Raw genomic sequence first — 19,608 nt, 5'->3', positions numbered from 1 at the left:
ACGCAAACTATTATACAGTACAGTACTTTCGTTCCGCTTCAATCCTACGTTCCCAAAAAAAAAAATAAAAATACACATCCCAGAAACCAACGCAGTGGCCGTAAACGAGCACCATGATTGTTGTTTTACGACACGAGAACAGACGAGAAAAGTCCTAAATTGATGATTCGATGCAGCGTATAGATACTTGGGAAATATGAAATTGGTGAGTTTACGTGCAGGTTTACCAACAGACTTGACGTTAATATATGTTATGTGAAGATTAGTTTTTTCCAAATACTAAATTGTATTGATTTAGCTATGTTAGACATGTAGTTACTATGTTACGCGCGGCTGGTAATTCCACCTCAGATATTACTAGTCTCCGGGTTGTGACAACCGTTGTCAGACTCACCAGAAGAGATAAATTTAAAATTAAATTCAACGCTGACGAAGTTGGTTGTCCTTTACAACTAATAAGTTAATCTAGATCGCATATTTCGCGAGAAGAAGTGCTCTCTTTTTCAGTACCTCGCTGGCCAGAACGAGAAACTGAGGCGGAATATTAATTTTCTGAGTCTGAGAATGACGACTGCTTACCTACCTAGACGTTCATACGTGTAGTTAAAAACCGGTTAAGGAGGAAGGGTCTTCGGATTCACAAAAAAAAAGAAAATTGCTAGTGTTGCGCTGGATCAAATGAATCTCCTTTGAGTTTGAAAATTATACCTGACACCTTTCTTCAAATATGTAAATAATGCAGGCTAGTAGTTCTTTCCACCTCCTTCCTAAGGACACGTGCTAAATGCAGGAGTTTAAAATAGCATTTTAATTATGAATCTCTTCATGTGGTACAGAGAGACTGCATCAAGCGATGAGGTGCTGTGTTGTGGGGATATCTCTTGTAAGAGATGATCCAAACCTCATAAATGGACTGATGTGACACTTACCTTTGTTTTTTTTCTCTCAAGTTTAGACACATTTGCTCTGGGGATGTAGGAACGCGTCCGAGGGGTTAAAGTATCTACGTTGAGATGTGGTTTCCAGCAGAGGGGTGGATCTGCAAAGAGTGACACAGTGGGTAGCACTGCTGCCTTAGCTCCTGGGCTGTGGGTTCTAGCCTTGGTTTAGTGTGGCTCAGTCTCTTCCAAACTGACACGTTCTCCACGCATGGGTTTCCGGTTTTCTCCCACAGGCCAAAAACCAGATGTACATTTTTACCTGATGCTTTTCTCCAAAGCGACTTACAGTGTTAAGGTTACAATTATTTACCCATTTATACAGCTGGGTAATTTAACTGGAGCAATTTAGGGTAAGTACCTTGCTCAAAGGTACTACAGCCAAAGGTGGGGATCAAACCTGCAACCTTTAGAACCAAAGGCAGCAGCTCTAACCACTAAGCTACCAGCTGGATTAATTGGTTATCAATACAATAGAGAGTGAATCTGCAGAACAACACATAACTAGGCATAGCTTAGAAGGAGCCATGTGTATACAGAATTCTTATGGTAAAGTGATACAGGTTCTTGTTGAATATAAAGTAATATCAACTTGTTTCTGAATTTCTCTGCATCTTGATCCAATGTTTTATCTAAGCTAAAGGGAGGGAAACCATGTTATCTGTAAGGCGATGTGTTCCTAACGGTTTTCATAATAAACATATACTAGCGTTCAAAAGTTTAGAATCACCCAGAGACATTCATGTTTTTGAAAGAATTCATACTTTTTTTTTTTTTTAAATCAAGTTACCATTAAACTTATTTAAAAATATATTCAAGTCATTGTTACTAATGTTGCAAGTGGCTATTAATGCTTAGTGCAGCAGATTGCCAGGAAATTGAAGATTTCATACAAAGGTGTCCACTACTGTCTTGAGAGAAAAGGGCAGATGAATCTAACCAGGACAGAAGAAGAAGGCCCAGATGCACTGCGGCACAAGATGATAAGTACATCAGAGTGTGTAGTTCGAGAAATACTCCTCACAGGTCCTCAGCTGGCTTCTTCCTTAAATAGCAGACACCAAATACCAGTGTCATCTGCAAGAGAGAAGGAAACACTCCAGGATGTTGGCCTTAGAGTTAGAGTTTCAAAGAAAAAGCCATATCTAAATCTGGCTCAAAATGGGCAAAAGAAAAAAGACTTTGGACTGTGGATCACTGAAAAAGAGTATCATGGACTAATGAGTTTAAGTCTGACCTGTTTGGATCAAGGAGAAGAACATATGAGACAGAGAGCAAATGAAAGGATGCTGGAGGAGTGCTTGTGTTATGTGTGGTGGAGGAAGTGTAATGGTATAGGGCTGCTTTGGTGCTGGTAAGGTGGGAGATTTACACAGAGTGCAGGGAATAATGAACCAGAAAGGGTGCCAGTATTTTACATCATGCCATACCTTGGGGTCAGCTCTTGATTGGTGTGAATTTCATGCAGGACAACGATCCAAAGCAAACTTCTCAGCTATGCAAATCCTGTTTGGTGGAAAAAGTGGGAAGCTACGGTATTGTCTTTGATGGACTTGCTGGCACAATGGAGAATTCTTTGATGAATGTAAAGTTTGCTGCATAGAAGTTACATGAAATAAAATGTTATGACACTGTCAGTATATTGACTGTAATTTCTGATCAATTTAATGCTACCTTTTTGAATAAAAGTATCGCTTCCTATCAAAGACATGATAATTCCAGGTTGGTTCCAAACTTTTGAACGCTGGTGTGTCATCATTAGATGAACTAAACAGAATCTTCCTGTCCACAAATCTATATGAAATAAAAACTGTTTCTGATCATGTTGCACTGCTCTCCTTTCTCAGTACTGTCTATCAGGTCACCCAACGTTGCCATGCAATGTCCTTAAGTTCAAGTCCACCACCATCATGCTGGACTGTGGACTGGACACAACCTCGGTCCTGCACTTTCTCCCACTGCCCCTGGTACACAGGTGAGAGAGCCACTGCCCAGAAGGTTATACTCCAGCTTTGTGTTTCACCTTTGCACCTGAGCATGTGGAAAAGACCGCTATGAAAACAATGTTTTATTTATTTCTTGAGTAGCGGGACACTGCCTTATGTTCATTGGGTCCTGGGTTGGTGGAGTGAAAGAAGCCTCACTTGAAATTACGCTTTATTCGGATCCAACCCAAAAACAGTCTATTCTTCGAAGTACAGTAATTGCAAAAGTCAGCTTTCCTGTTTTTGCAGTCCAAGGTTATCCAAACTCCCAGGATGGATATCGAAGGATGGTGCTGTTTCACTTGAAAAAGTAAGATATCCTCAACTGGATTTGAGCATTTTTTTTTTTTTTTTAAAAGAGAAAAATCACATACATGATCCCGCAATGTTTTCTCCAACTATTGCTACTCTGTGTTGCAGGAGCTGAAGGAGTGTGCCGGTAGGGTGTTTGTGGACTCTTTGCCAGAGTTCTGCCCACCCGAGGTATGAGTTGTTTTGTTGCCCATTTTGAAAGCAATAACTAGATCGTAGCTGCAGTGGATGAAATGCAACATATTGAATAAACACACACACACACAGAGAGTCTGAAACCGCTCGTCCCGAGCAGGGTCGCGGTGAGCCGGAACCGTACCTGACAACACAGGGCATAAGGCTGGAGGGCGAGGGGACACATCCAGGACGGGACGCCAGTCCGTCGCAAGGCACCCCAAGCGGGACTCGAACCTCAGACCCACCAGAGAGCAGGAACAGACCCGCTGCGCCACCGCGCCCCCCAACATATTGAATAGATTAGCCTTAATTCATTAAAGGACACAGCCTGATTGTCATTTAAAGTCAGGCCAGGTGGCTGGTTAGTAAACTGGCTCATAAAAAAATCAGGATCTTGCTCCTTTCACAGTAGATTGTCGATGTGTATAATGCTCCCTTTGATGATCTTGAGGTTTTCATGTGATGAAGCTTTGACAAGATATAGACAAGAGGAGCTGTGTGACAGACTGGGGACCTACAGTGTGATTTGTCTCCTCTTTGTTAGAGAGAGCTGCTAGACTTGTCCACTATTGATGTCATCCTGATTTCCAACTACCACTGCATGATGGCCCTGCCCTACATCACAGAGCACACCGGCTTCACGGGCACTGTCTACGCCACCGAACCCACCCTGCAGATCGGCCGGTAGGTGGAGCCCCCTCCCATGCAGTGTGTCAGGATGGATTCGATTGGTTAACATTTTCTTCTTACATGGTGGGGTGGACTTGAATCACTTTCATGATGATGAAGTCGATGATAAAGGTCAGTTTGGGGAGTTGAGTGTCTCTTAGAATACTCTTCGTCAGATGTACTTGCATTCAGTAGCTCATGTTATTAACATGAGCATTTACTCCACTTGATTTTCAGAAAGGTAATTTCTCAATGCTGTTTGTTGCGTAAGGTCTAATATATGTCCACATCCGCTGGTGATATAGGAACTGTACAACCTTGGCTGTTAATATTCGGAGTCAGTGCTGTTGAGGAGGACACCTCGGAAATGCGGCTTTGTCAATAACTTGCCTATTTTTCAATGCCTCCCATGCCGCTCCCTTGAGAGAGCAGCTAATTTCCTGGCTCAGAGCGAAAGGATCAGGGGATATTAAACGTCAGCGGAGGCCATCCATCCTGTCAGCCCTCATTCTTTTGCTGTGTACCTACTCCAGTCTCTCATGTTACAACTCTCATCAAAGCGTGAATGGTGTTGAAAATGGATAAGAGTCATAATGCCTTGCAATACTGAGGGTCATTGCTTGTTCCTGAACGTCACTGGGATCCCATCGGAGATGTAGAAATGCTGGTACATCAGGTAGAAGTGGGAATTTTGTTCTCATGACACCACATGGAGATACAGCAAGGTGGATATATCAGCTGAAAGTAAAAAAGTAATGATGTGGTGACTCACAGAGCATCTCCTGTCTCCAACTGTTCCCCCCCCACTCTCAGACTCTTAATGGAGGAGTTGGTCAACTTCATGGAGCGGGTTCCAAAGGCGCAGTCCGCCACCTGCTGGAAGAACAAGGAAATACAGAGGTACTGGGTTTCAGACTTCCTCCACTTTTTTACTTTGCCTTGATCTGAAGCCAGCTTCACTCAAACCCAGGGTCATCTGTCTGTACACTTAACCACACACAGCCAAATGTGTTGTGCAGCTTGTTCTTTTTTCTATTGTACAAAAGACATTTAAGACGGAGCTGTGGATTTCAGCTCAAGCTGCCGTCGGCAGCGTGGTATTGCAACACATTGAGTCATTCTGACGTAGTTCATTCTGAAAGGCATTGATAAAAAATTCATAAGCACAGATGTTTTTCAAACTTCAAGGTAATATATAAGTATTTGTGATTCCCAGTGTAGATTATTTATCTGTTTTCAAGGTCAAATGTGTTATCACAAGTCTCGCTTATTTTACCTGTAAACGCATTCGTTAAGACTTGCTCGGTAAAATACTTTGCTTTGTGTTGTTGGATAATCAAAATAACTCAAATAAATTCCAAATTATCTCTTGTCAAAAAAAGCTTAATACATCTCCTGAATATTGAGAGGATGATGAGAACGAGTTTTCAGTTGTCATGAGGAAGGCATACTGATTAAATCAACACTGGAATATAACAGGAGCTCTAATGAGGAACTTTACTGCTGGGCTGTGTCTGCTGCAGTTTGTTCCAACCCATTTGTTTTCTTCTAGACTCCTTCCTGGGCCTGTGAAAGAAGCGGTAGAGGTGTGGACATGGAGGCGCTGCTACAGCATGCAGGAGGTCAACTCGGCCCTCAGCAAGGTCCAGCTGGTGGGCTACTCTCAGAAAGTGGTGAGTGATCAAGCGTAGATCTACCTGTGTGTAATTTTGAGAGTGTATTGCCTCCACCTGAAGGTCACGCTAAATATTTGTTTTATTGTTTGCTCTGCTGTTTATCGTGATGCAGTGTGCCCTTGACACGTATATGGCAGCAGGTGCCGCAGCGGCTAGAGCTCCTACCTTGGAAAAACATTTACATTACATACATTTATCCATTTAGCGGATGCTTTTCTCCAAAGCGACGTACCTCTCATAGAAAATACAATGTGTGCATTATATTAGCAGGACGAGAAACTTGGATGCAGACGCGTGATTCTTAAGCACAGTTAGTTTGTTTCTTTACACCATATGAACCAATGTTTATCGTACAAGTAGCTGCATTAAACTTTATCCAAATATCAACGATTTCAGATCACCTTCCTAGTAATATGTTTTTTTTTGAGACATATATATCAACATCAACGTTACTTTACTGGAGTAGCTGTGTAAAGGTTTGTCTGGGGAAAAACATCCCACATACTACTATAGTACTGTTTGGCAAGGTACTTACCCTAGATTGCGCCATTAAAAATTAATCCGCTGTATAAGTGAGTAAATACAGACACACACACAGTGTCAGAAACCGCTTGTCCTGAGCGGGGTTGCGGTGTGCCAGAGCCCAATCCAGCAACACAGGGCGCAAGGCTGGAGGGGGGACACACCCAGGACAGGACGCCAGTCCATTGCAAGGTACCCTAAGCAGGACTTGGGACCCGGCCAAACCCGCTGCGCCACCAAACCTCCAATAAGTAAATAGTTATACAGTAAGTTACTTTGGCGAAAAGCATGAGTTAAATAATGATTTTGCGAGGTTATATTTTAAAATTCAGTAACCTTTATAAAATAACGGGTAGCGTATTGGTTAGAGCTGCTGTCGTATATCCGAAGGTCACAGGTTCAAGTGTCACCTGCAGCTGCAGTACCCTTGAGCAAGGTACTTATCCTAAATTGCTCCAGTAAAGTTATATGTAAGCTGTACAAATGGGTAAATAATTGTAAGCAGCTTAATACTGTAAGTTCCCTTCGGAGAAAAGCGTCAGGTTAACGTAAATGTAAATTTCACTTTGACCTCGGTTTATACAGCACCAGTCCCAAAAAAATTTCCGTGTGGTGCGCAACATAGAATAATTGAAGGATAAATATTATAGTAGCAACCAAGATGCACGTTGAAGAGAGTTGTAGGAGAAAAAGTCATGCAATGGAGGAGAGGAAATAAATCTTAAGGGGTATTATTTCTGGGGGTCCAAGGCCAACTGGCTTCCCATCCTTACTGGGTATGCTGTCTCTATTATAATTAGGAGGAAATGTAACTGTTTTATACAAAGTTTCCAGAACAGTGATTAATTGCCTGGTAATACATATAAATAGTAATGGATAAATATGAGTACAACAACTTTACGTAGTAGCCCATACCTGTGGAGCTCACTGCAGTTCACTGATCTTGTTCCCTCTAATGTGTCCTCTCCATTCTTAAGGAGCTCTTTGGTGCTGTGCAAGTCACACCCCTTAGCTCAGGCTACTCGTTGGGAAGCTCCAACTGGATCATCCAGTCACATTATGAAAAGGTGTCCTATGTGTCTGGCTCCTCCCTCCTGACTACTCACCCTCAGGTAAGTCGCTGCAGTCATGAAGCTCCTGGGCGAGGAGTTACTCTGCTTTAAGAGTTCTTATGAAGGGCACTGGATTCTGGGTCTGCAGCAGGATTCTGAGCCCAGTCAGAGGTGTGGAGAATGAAATTAGACACTTTAGGTTCTCTCATTAAGCATATAGCAAAATTTGCTTGAATATCTTTAGTCTGGCTCTTGGATACAAAATATAAGCCTTTTAATGATCTAAAAAAGTCCATGTGAAAACCTGAAGTTTTTCCCACTTTCTCTCAGTTCTTCATAACTCAGTTCAAATCTCATCCATGTCTGGAATTGAAGACGCATTTCAACTTGATGAAATTTATTGAAGAAACCACTCATGTGCAGAACTGCATTGAACCAGATATCGAAAATAAAGTGAAAAGGATTGAATTCCGTGGGTCTGTTGAATCATACATGAGAACCCGTATCCTTCCATCTGTCTAGGACGGCATCCTACCCCTATACACTGGGCCGTGTCCTGCTCGTTCTGATAGTACCATAAATGTGATTGTTAGTTGTGTGTGTTTTCTTCACAGCCAATGGACCAGAGCTCCCTGAAGAACAGCGACGTTCTGATCCTGACGGGCCTTACCCAAATCCCCACCGCCAACCCAGATGGCATGCTCGGAGAGTTCTGCAGCAATCTGGGTAAAGGAGATGCTTTTCATCAGTCATAAGCCATTAATGTAATAACAGCTGTTGTGGACCTATTGCTTACCTCTACAGTAACCTTATCTGAGTAACTCCCATTACCTGTGACCCCTTTTTCGCCTTTCATTTTTCCCCCTCTTAAATTATCTTGAGCTTGTGGTCAGTTAGATTTTGTGCTGAGTAGTTTTGTTCCTGGCTGCTCAGATTTCCTGAGCTGGAGGCAGATACGGCTCGACTCCTCCTTATGTTCCCTGCTGCGTGTGTCTATGAGCCTTGCCTTTCACGCCTTTTTCATTTTGATATAAACAGTTAGCCCTTCTGTCTTTCCGTGTGTCAAACACATAAGAGCACTTGTTGGAACGGGAGCCTGTAGCCCAGAGCAGCAAGTTTTCCATTGGCTGGCGTGTGTTGATTGGCAGCTATGCCCACACCTTTTAAGGGATGTATCGGGAAATCCGGGATAAGGAATGCAGAGGTGTTGGTTCTGTGCCCGGACTCCCCGAGATACCAAGGTGAACCAGACCATTGGTGTGCAGATTCTTGGCTCAAGTTCAGTTTTGCTCTGTTTGGCATCGCAAAAATGCCATGTGCAGCATTTCGCCAAAGCTCCTACAGACTACGAGAGAAACGGCCATGTGACTTCAGTGAGCCCACATGGTTTTGTGTCTGTCTGTGTTTGTATTCCTCTTGCATGTCATTAGCCTCCTCGGCAATTTTTTTCTCTCTCTCTCTCTCTACTCGGTGTAACGTATTAAGCTGTTTGAAATAAGTTTTTAGTAATGATGCATTTTTGAAAGCACCTCCAACCCACTGGCATTTACTCAAGCATCACTGAAAATCTCCTCCAGAAACATTTTCCAAGTGATATGAAAGCAATGCTCACTTGCTGCTTACAAGGCAACAAGCTGCTGTTTTCAAAAATAACATAAGTGAAACACTTTTCTCTCATAGTCAAATGAAGTTGACAAAACCTGTGACTGTGTGATTCCAGTGACAGGACCTCCTAAAACTAACTTCTCGGCAGTTTGTGTCCTTTCTCGCTTTAGGGCTCGTTGTTATTACAGGTGATGAAGATCAGTGAGACTTCTGAGATGTTCACCTGCAGCCACATGACTGATCTGTGCAGGAGACACCCCACCCTACATGTGGGGGGCAATTCTGTTGGCCTTGCGTGATGGTGTACGCCACTAAGGCTGACAGCATAGTGGTTGGACTCAGAAGTTTTAGGTTTGACTCTTACCTCCATCTGTAGTACCCTTGAGCAAGGTACTTACCTTAAATTGCTCCAGTAAATTTTATACCATTTGTACTCAGCTGTATACATCTGTTTATACTTAACAATACTGTATACTTATTCTTTATTTATACTGCATACTCAGTTTTATAAATGGTTACATGATTGTAAAGTAGCTTAACATTATAAGTTGCTTTGGAGAAAAACATCAGGTAAATGTAAGGCACATATTTTGAGTTCAAATGTGTGTTCTTTAAGGCGTTTCTCATGAGGTAGAGTTGACAACTATTTATGCAGATTTTCAGGGATGAATTACATTTGCTTATATTTCAATTTTCGTACAAGCAGCCTTCAATGTAAGCAGTAAACCTGTACCATGATCAAGGGTACTGCAGCAGTAGATGGGATTTGAACCTGGGTCCTTTGAGTGTCAGCAGCTTTAAACACTATTCTACCAGCTGATTTAGAGCATTTCATGCGTCAACACTTTCTAAAACTGTTGTAGACCTGTGATGGCGAAATCATGTGCCCATGAGGATCAATATGGTGATCGGAAGCCAATGAAAATAGTTATCAATTTGCTTGAAGTGGCCTTTGAAGTTGTTGTACAGCACATTCAAAGTGTAACCATAGGATATAATTTGTAAGTTTTAATTTTTTTTTTTTTTTATTATTTTAAGAAAATACATGCGAAGGGAAGGAGACATGGAGGATTGTTGGGCAAAGAATAGAGGTGGTTTGTGTGGTCCCCACATGGCATAACTTAACAGTTCAGCTCATTATCACATCTCAGTATTTCTACTGGAGTATTTGAGGTTAGAAATCCTGCACATGTGTGTTACACCAGTGCCCTTTGTAGGACTTAAACTGGCAACCTTTTGTTTGTTAGTCCACACCTTTAACCCTTACACTAGTCGCAGTGTTAAGGTTTCATGGAGAACTCATTAATTCTTGATGCCACATTTCCGGTGGTGTTGCTGTTTTCATTATTCCACAGTCTCTGTTCTTCTAACTAAGAAAGGGATAAGATGGGATGGGGTGGCCAGGACAGGATGGATCATATGGGCATTTCTCTGCAATGCAGTGTACCCTAATTTCCCATGGTGCTGTGCATCCCTCCCGCAGCCATGACAATTCGCGCAGGGGGCAACGTGCTGGTGCCCTGCTACTCCTCAGGGGTGATCTACGACCTGCTGGAGTGCCTGTACCAGTTCATCGACTCCGCAAACCTCGGTTCCACGCCCTTCTATTTCATCTCACCCGTGGCCAACAGCTCGCTGGAGTTCTCACAGATATTCGCTGAGTGGTATGACAGCTCCCCGCTTTGAAATGGCTACAGGGCTTTTCCCATGTGCCATTGGACTTGTGCTCAGCAGATGTGCGATCTCCACACTGATGGGAGGGAGGTGTGTGACTCCTGCTTTTTCTGCCCTAGGCTCTGTCAGAACAAGCAGTCCAAGGTGTACCTTCCAGAACCGCCATTCCCCCATGCCGAGGTGAGCCAGTTTGGAGTCCTACCATGCAGGGCTATATTTTGGAGTAAATTGGTTGTTTTTGATCTCTGGGAAGGGGGGGGGGGGGTCTTAGAGCTAAATGAATGTGCAGTCAGTTCCTAATACAGATCCGCTGTATCAGAACTGATTAATACATTTTGGCCTACGCTCTTTGTCTGTGTTTTATGCTCTTTGTAACCTTCTACTATCTTTACTGGGAAAAAGTGGAGTATGAACCAAAGAGCTCATGAAGGAATGCTTTTTGAAGGCATCGAGCACATGTCGAGGCACGCTGTGGCCTGACGCCAGGGCCCCGGACACCTTGGTCTTAAGCCACGCCTCTTTCTCTCCCTGCCTGTCACAGCTGATCCAGACCAACAAACTGAAGCACTACCCCGGCATCCATGGCGACTTCAGCAACGAGTTCCGCCAGCCCTGCGTGGTCTTCACGGGCCACCCCTCACTGCGCTTCGGTGACGTCGTGCACTTCATGGAACTGTGGGGCAAGTCCAGCCTCAACACTGTCATCTTCACCGGTACGACCCGCCAAGGGAACCCCGAGAAGGGAGCAGTACTTTTTAGCGCTGTATTACACTGCCCTGCAGCAATTTTTCTGACTGAAACCCAACACGTTTTACCCTAATTTTGGGTTATTGTATCCAGAAATATTAGCCATTTTTGTCTGTTTTTTTGACAAATATATACCACATGCTTTTTGGTAGATTTTTTTACCCACAATAACCACTGTGAGAGCAACAACCCCAGGTTTGTCTCCTTTTCATCAGACCTTTTGCCACAAGTGGGTGATTGTGACCCTCCGGTGAGCCAAGCGATAAAGCAAAGTAGTGTCTTGGGTTGAAGGTCAGGAATAATAGTGCATCACATCTCCCCTCTGTCGTCTGTGCATGGAGCAACATGCCTAGTGCCAGGAAAAAGTGCATACGTGATCCAGAAAATAGATAATCTAATATTTGTCTTCAAATCATTTGTTTATGCTGGTCATGTCTATACAGAATAAAATATTAACATATAATAACATATTTGGTAATACGAGAAACCTATTTTGTACAAAAATTTGAAGTGATATTTGTTTGGCATTTTTGAAATCAGCAGCTTCAGTTAGGTGAAATCACCACATTTTAGAAAAACAACAATTTTTTTTCAAGATGCAGGGCTGTGCTATTAATTATTGTTACTATTTTTATTTGCTGACATCTTTGCACAAGGTGACTTCCAGTGTCATGATTGTTACTTTTGCATGTTAGGGGGAACAGGATTGCAATCACACGATAATCACCGTATGATAATGTACGTTAAAGTACGTTACTGTGGATAACAGAAAATGAGCGTATGGACAAATAAATGACAATCAAAATGTAAGCAAAATCGAGCACCTACAAAAGTAAATTGGTGGCAAAAGTGACAGTGAGGAAAATGTTAGGTAAGGACCGCTGACTGACAAAAGAGCTGAAGTTAAACAGTGCTAAATTCTGGAAGAAGAGGAGGGTCTTCAGCAGGTTCTGGAAGGTCAAGAGACTGCAGGCTGGTCTGGTGTTCAGACAAAGCTCCTTTCACACCTTGGGAAGCAGGGCAGAGAGACAGCGCAGGGGGTCAGCAGCCAGTGCTGGAGCAGAGGTCTCATGGGGAACGCTAGAGACTGGCGGTAGCCTGGCTGAGTCATGCCGAGATCTGAGATCCAAGCTATTGTACCTTTTATTGATATTATTATTGTTGTTGTTGTTACACTTTCAGTGTACCTTACTGTATTTTGCCTGGCTGTTTTAGTGAAAAAAATCGGGGTAAGAACCTTGCTCAAGGGTCATGTGACCTCAGTATTCAATATCATCCAATGGTTTTCCCAGAGAAGTGAGAGCACTGCTGCAGAAAAAAGGAAATGTGCAGAGATCTCAGGTTCAAATCTTTTTCTGGTAGTCTTTCAGTATCAGTGTATCCCACCTTCCTTTTCCTGCTGGGCCGTCTCTGATTCTGTGGCCAACTGTTAGAGAACACACACTATTCTGAGTAGCGTTTACAACCTGAGTGTCACAGCCGCGGGGAACAGCGCCCTACTGAGTACATGCCGTTGTTATGTAACTCCGTAAATGCCTTTTAGCAGTCACCTATAATATAGTAATAGAGCGCATATACAATATGTTTGCTCCTCGAAGAACAAGGAGGCGCAAAATCTGGTTTGGTCAAATGAAACGTATTGTTGTTATTGTTTAGTAGAAGTAAATAATAATACATTTAGCTTATGCTTTTCTCCAAATTGACATGCAAAGTAAGGTTTGTACACTAAACTACTTAGAAATCCGTTTATGCTGCAGTGTAATTCTTACCAGGGCAATTCAGGGTAAGTACCTTGCTCAAGGTCCTACAGAAGTAAGTACGTATTCCATTCTGTGTTTTCTGATTGAAAAACAATGGGTCTGACGAATACATGACCTGCTGCCCATTAAAATCAGTTTGACTCTCACTAGCTTGATGGACCTTCAGTTGTTTAAACATGTTTGTTGATCCCCCCCCCTTCATTCCAAATTAATCCACCACTTATCTAGTGTAGGGTTGTTGCGGTCCGGGTCCTATCCTGGAAGCATAGTGCACAAGTGAGGGGGCATGTAGGGCACTCACACACATCAAGCGCAAGCTAGTCGCCAATTCACCTGAAAGAGCTGAAACTGCTGCCATCCAACAGCACGACCCAGGAGCAGTGAGGATTCAGCATTGCCTGCTGCAACTCTGTGCCAAAGTGAACTGAAAAGAAAGGAAATGAAAGTGACTGAAATGACCTTGAGTGCTGTGCCAGAGGACAGGAGACTCAGTTTCTTCCATATTTGTGCAGAACCAGACTTCTCCTACCTGGATGCTCTGGCTCCCTACCAGCCCCTGGCCATGAAGTGTGTGTACTGCCCCATCGACACCCGCCTCAACTTCCACCAGGTGGCCAAGCTGCTCAAGGAGGTCCAGGTACCTGTCGCCTCTCTTGGCGTCCTGCTCCGCTTCACACTTCGGCTTTACGGCGTGGGGGAAGGGAAACCGTCGATGTGGATGGAGGAAGTGAGAGACGTAAACACAGTGATTAAGTGTTGTAATACTGTGCTGCGTCACTGCAGCTCCTCTTGGTGGGGACAGTAAATCAGTGAACGCGGTCAAGTCGGTCTGGTTGGAGTCTTTTGTTGGTGTCTTTGATTAATCCTCACACTCAGCTGCTGTCCTCCACCTCCCATCCCCAGCCGCTCCACGTGGTGTGTCCGGAGCAGTACACCCAGCCGCCGCCCACGCAGTCCCACCGCTCTGACTTGATGCTGGAGCTGCAGCCGCCGCCCATGCCTTACCGTCGGTGCTCGGTACTGGGGCTGCCCTTCCGCCGGCGCTACGAGCGCATCCAGCTCTTGCCAGAGGTGAGAGGGAGGGGATCCAGGAGTTTGTGCGACACCGTCTCGAGGAAGAGGCCCAATCCCCTAAGGCAAGCTGAGAAACGTGTAGCGTGGAGGTGTTCATTTCTGCAGGCTGCAGCTAGAATCTTAGGGGAAATAAGTGACGACGAGTGTGTCCACCGGTCGCTCGCAGAACAGATGGAATATTTTTGGCTGTATTCTGGGACAGCATGTCGTTTTCACAGCTCTGCTGCCTGCCTCCTTACCCGTGGCAGCATGTCGATGCCTCTGCCAGCGCATTCGATAATCAGTTTACTGCAGATTTATCGACGGAGGGCTGACCTCGCGCCTCCGCCGTGGACGCTGGCCGAGAGCTCCTCACTTATATCAACTGACAACTGCAAACCCGAATCTCTCCCTTCTGCAGCTCGCAAAATCTCTGGTGCCCTCAGAGATTAAGCCTGGAATCTCCGTGGCAACCGTCTCTGCTGTTCTGCATACTAAGGACAACAAGCATGTTCTGCAGGTGGGTGCTTGGGGGCAATGTGGCAGTTTGTGGTTGCGCCAGAAAGTGGAAGGTGGACCGATGGGGCTTTTGGCGAGATGTGCATCTCGAGGAAAGCGGGAGGGATGAATAATCGGATGCCTTCAGCTGCGAAGGGAGAGCAGTGAGAACTATAGACGTTGTTTTAAAATGCAGGGATACATTGCTGTGGAGCTTAAAGTTTTCATCCAACGAGTCCCTTTGTGTTCTCCAGCCGCCCCCGAAACCTGCCCCAGTTCCACCCAGCAAAAAGCGCAAGCGTGTGGTAGAAGAGCCCCCCGAGCTGGTGACCCCCAAGCCCTTGTTAAGTGGAGCTGTGCCCCTGGAGCCCTTCCTGGCCTTGCTGCACAAGGTGAGAACCACAACCACCACAGTAAACACAGGGCAAAGGCAACACCCCTCCATACCCCACTCACTGGCTACTCATGACCCGATGACTATCGCAGGAAGGCCACCTATAGAAAAGTAGAACAATTTGTAGTAATATCTGCTATCTGAGATTTTTGTTTGCATTTGCATCAGTCTTTCCTATCTATTTGGACAAGACACAGTCTGCAGAATTCAGAACTATTTTGTAGCATCCCTGCACATTGGTGATGTGTTTAAGTTGTGATGGTAGTGAGGGAGGGGGAGTCGCAAGGAACCGGTCTTGGCAAACTCTTCCTTCATGGGTGAGCTCCCAAGGTGCTATGACCTCTATAAATTTCACAAGTACTTAGCAGCAGCTCAGCATCAGCGAAGCGGGTTGTGCTCCATCTCCACCGTGTGAGGAAATGGAACGCAACGCTTAAGATTAATCGAGGCTGAAAGCTCTGCTGTGGGTCGTGCGAGTCCCATTACTCGGCGAGTAAGTTAACACATTTGGTGCCAACCCCATCGCACCAAGTCGAGCGCAGGGCTCCATCGGTTGCTTGTTTGGCTCTCGTTCTCACTCTGCTCGGGCTGTGCTACGCCAGTCACAAGAATCCTTTTCATTCCTCCGTCCGCCGGGGGGCTCCTGGCGCCTCTCCAGCCCTGCGCTTGCTATTGATCAGGCGCTAATTAAGGGAGAATAAAATGCTGGCAGGAGTATTTTTCTTCAAACAAGGTGGACGGACTGCTTTTTGGTCGAGCCGTGCGATGCTCTCATCCCAAGGTGAATCCTTTCATCTGTGCCCATTTGTGTCGGTACCAATAGTCATATTGCTCACCGAGCATTTCTGTGTTCGCTGTTTTTCTCCTCTACTTTCTTGGCCCTCCTTTTCAACCAGTGGCTGGTGCAGCTTTGACGAAGGGGCAGAAAACGCTTTAAAGCAGGGTCCATCTTCCGAAAACACTATGGTGGTCATAGTTGAGCAGAAAGTCTGTCAGTTCAGCGACTGCTGCAGTGCACGGCTCAGGGGAAATGGCCCTATTATGAGCCAGGGTTTAGGAAACAGTCCTGTTGCATTGTTCTTCGGTGCTGAAAACAGAGAGGTCTTTAGTGAGGATGGGGTCTTTATCAGTATTAATGTTCGAATTTCCCCAACTGCTCTTTCCCCCTTGTAAAATGCATTGGGATAATACACAGCAGTGTGTTTCTTCTGCTGTCCCACATATCCTGAAGTTAAGAGGCAGCTGTTTTTTCTGGAACTTTACCCATGATGGAGAGGCCTGCTGGTGATGAGGTTCGCCAACCCCCTGTATTACACCCTAGTAATCTGTTGCCTTCCCAGTGTATACGGCTGTTCCCGTTCCGGGTCTGATCCGCGTGGATTAAGCGGAGGTTAGAATCTGATACAGATGCGATACGAGAGCCGGATTTGCAGCATCGCAGAGAAAACACAAACAAAAAGAGGATGTGTGAAGCACCAGTAGCTCGGAAGCCCAGTGTGGAGATGCAGCCCAATTAAGCAGAGAGCCCGTTGCCAGCTCACAACTCGGAGCTTTTCACCCAAGGCCAACTTGTACGCAACCTTATTTGAAGCCACCTGCCTCCATTTTCTCCCCCCACTTTGGCGTCTTGCAGCGAGCGAATTGGAAGTCGAAACCCTTTGTGTGTTCCTTGGGGCGCCTTTCAAAACGCCAGTGATTAAAACAGGGCCCGCGAGGCCAAACGCGGCCTCTCGCTCGGGTTGCCAGAGCTCCAAGCCTCGCCTCGTCTCCCCGTCTTGTTTTCATTCTCTTTGACGGATATCCGCAAGTTGGAGCCTTGCTTCAGAAAGAGGTGTGGAAAATGCTGCGGGCAGAGAAGTGGGGGGTGGGGAGCAGTCACTGCAAGCGCTCCTCTCCCCCAGATTGCACAAGTCGCCAACATCGCCATCTCCTCCGCCAAGATCTGTCCTCTGTGGGCCCAACACCTTCATCTCGATGGCTCTCATTGCTGAGTGAACAGAGAGAGCTTCAGGTCACTGCTCTTCAGTCTGATAACGTATATTCATAGCTGCAACCCAAGTAAAGTATTGCATTCATGGTAACACATCCATGAGCTTCACACTCCTAGGAGTGGTTGTCGTCAGTCAAAAAAATCATATTTTTTTTTTTTTTTTTTTTTTTAACATTCCAGCCGCATAGGTTTATAAATACATGGCACTTAAAAGATAAGATGAGGAAAAAACTCTTTCATCCAAGGCTTAACTTCTCATAACCTGCTTTGAGAATATGGCTGCATGCTCGGTTTACCACGTAATTTACACATTTACAACACGTACGTTTCCTGCGTTTTATTCGGGGACGTAGTTCCCCGGAAATAAGATGTTTGTGGAAAGTATCTTGTAGGTCCATTTCAGTACCCCTCTGCCATGTGTTCATCACCATTGTCTGCCTTTGCCTCTTATACTTCAGTCTGTGTGCTTTTACACCACTGTCTCTTGCCAACAAGAATCCCATAACAATGTGCCGAGTTTCTGCTTGATGGAGGTAACTGTGAGCCCTCTTCCTATGAAGAAAGGGATATGTATGCACATTATCCATAACCAGTTTTCCCATGCAGGGTTGTGGTGGTCCTGAGCCTATACTGGAAGCACAGCGCATGAGACATCTTACACTGGTCCCTTGCAGGGCAATCACACACACTCATGCACAGACTAACACACAATTTATTCGCTAATTTATCTGAAAAATGTCTTTGGACTGAGGGGGGAAACATGCTGTGTCGCCCCCTTAGTTCAGAAACAGCTGCTAGTGTAGTCATTAGAGCTGTTGCCTTTGGGTGCAAAGGTCATAGGTTCGATCCCCACCTCCAGCTGTAGTACCCTCAAGCAAGGTACTTACCCTAAATAGCTCCAATAAAATTACCCAGCTGTATAGGTAGCTTCATATTCTAAGTTGCTTTAGAGAAAAGTGTCAGATAAATGAATAAATGTAAGCAGTGACTCATATTGACTGATGTTAAGTAGCTTCTCCTTTGTAGCTCTTTCAAATGTCAAAAAATTGCCCTTTGACCTGACAACTCTGAAGTGTGATTGGCCAATGGAACATCATCTCTGTCTTCTCCAGCACGGCATCACCGAGGTAAAGGTGGAAGACACACCAGACGGACACATCCTGCACCTGCAGGCAGAGGACACGCTCATCCAGCTGGAGGAAGATGGCACACACATCGTGTGTGACAGCAACGAGCCACTGCGTGCGACGCTACGCGACCTTGTGCTGCGCTTCCTCCAGAAACTCTGATGCTGCTTCTTTTCTCAGCACCATCCCCCTTGGCACTGTGGGCTCTTTGTTGACAAACTATAGCTTTTGTTTGGCACCTGCTTGAGGTCACCAAGGATAGTAACCATCCTCTACCAACTCTCTACTTCCTTTCCAAACCCATTTGACAAACCAGTTGCAGGAGAAGCTCCACCCTCTGCTAGACCTTCCACGTCGTAGATGGGAGTGCAGCAGGACGACAGCGTCACTCACCAGTCCTCTGACTGTCCCCATGGAACAGGCACCTAGCTAACTTATTACTTGTTTTAATTTTCATATTTTGCTGCAAGAGGAAGCTTATTTTTATACTGGTCAAAGAACTTCGCTGTGCAGATGTTCCTCTTATGTCATCTAAAGTTCTTCGACATAGATATTAGGATTACTTTATTAAAATTTTTTTTTTTTTTTTTTTTTACATTTTAGAAAGCTCTTTATTCCAACATGTTTTGGATGTTAGCCCCCAGGGGCAGAGTTTTTCCTGTTCCAGCAGCTCACTTGTAGCACCAGGGGGTGAGATTGAGCCCGTTTTCTCACCCATCATGGAATCCTTCCTAATATTTCGCCAGGGCCCCAGCTAACATATGCAAAAGTAGTTTGTTTTGTAAATTGTCACATGAGTGAACACAATGGCCTGAACTGCAGGTGAAATTAAACCACAATACATACCAACTCAAGTGCCTGTACTCGATTTAAAAGGAGGCATTCTGAGCTAAACGGGCCTTCCAGGGTGGTTCTCAAATATCCAACCCATTTTCGTAAAATGTTTTTGATAGCTTATTTAAACTGCAATCCACCCACCCTCCCACTCTTTTTTGTACTTTGTATTGCTGATAATGTCACAGTGACACAATGTACACATGCTAGGCCTAGAGGGAAGCTGGGGTCAAATTCACACCCACAACCCTCCCTCTGTACTGCACTGCCCACTTCAGCTACAATGTTTGATTTTATTAAACCATGGTATGCTGTTACTGTTAGTATTTTAGTGCTGTAGTGAAACACAGGCATATGGCACACACCCCACATGTGGTGTTTAGGGGCCCTTTTCTTTAGGAAACAGGAAGTGGGGTGCACTGTAGACACAGCCATAGATTTTAGGGCCACACCCACATTATCGTGGTAACGTGACTCTCTCACCCTCATCCTGGCTTGTAGAGCGAGAGTGCGAGAGGAAGTTTCGCTCCCTTCCAGGAGTGACAGCTGTCACCCACAGAAGCCCTGACCCCAGCTGCATGCAGAGTGCACCACT

General features: G+C 45.0%; 1 protein-coding gene across 1 annotated transcript; it reads left to right on the top strand.

The window, feature by feature from the left end:
• The first annotated feature begins 93 nt into the window (after positions 1–93).
• Positions 94–19,449, top strand: ints9 (integrator complex subunit 9). The gene is made up of 17 exons (XM_018735083.2): positions 94–205; positions 2,786–2,913; positions 3,173–3,233; positions 3,344–3,406; positions 3,957–4,096; positions 4,895–4,981; positions 5,634–5,754; positions 7,257–7,391; positions 7,946–8,057; positions 10,420–10,600; positions 10,730–10,790; positions 11,152–11,323; positions 13,630–13,754; positions 14,021–14,188; positions 14,592–14,690; positions 14,923–15,060; positions 18,165–19,449. The coding sequence occupies exons 1-17, from the start codon at positions 197–199 to the stop codon at positions 18,339–18,341; spliced, it is 1,977 nt and encodes a 658-aa protein (XP_018590599.1). The 5' UTR covers positions 94–196; the 3' UTR covers positions 18,342–19,449.
• The last annotated feature ends 159 nt before the right edge of the window (positions 19,450–19,608 follow it).

This window comes from Scleropages formosus, chromosome 1, assembly GCF_900964775.1.
Source record: "Scleropages formosus chromosome 1, fSclFor1.1, whole genome shotgun sequence".
NCBI lineage: Eukaryota > Metazoa > Chordata > Actinopteri > Osteoglossiformes > Osteoglossidae > Scleropages > Scleropages formosus.
Note: the sequence above shows the minus strand (reverse complement) of the source record. Positions and strands in the feature narration are given on the sequence as shown.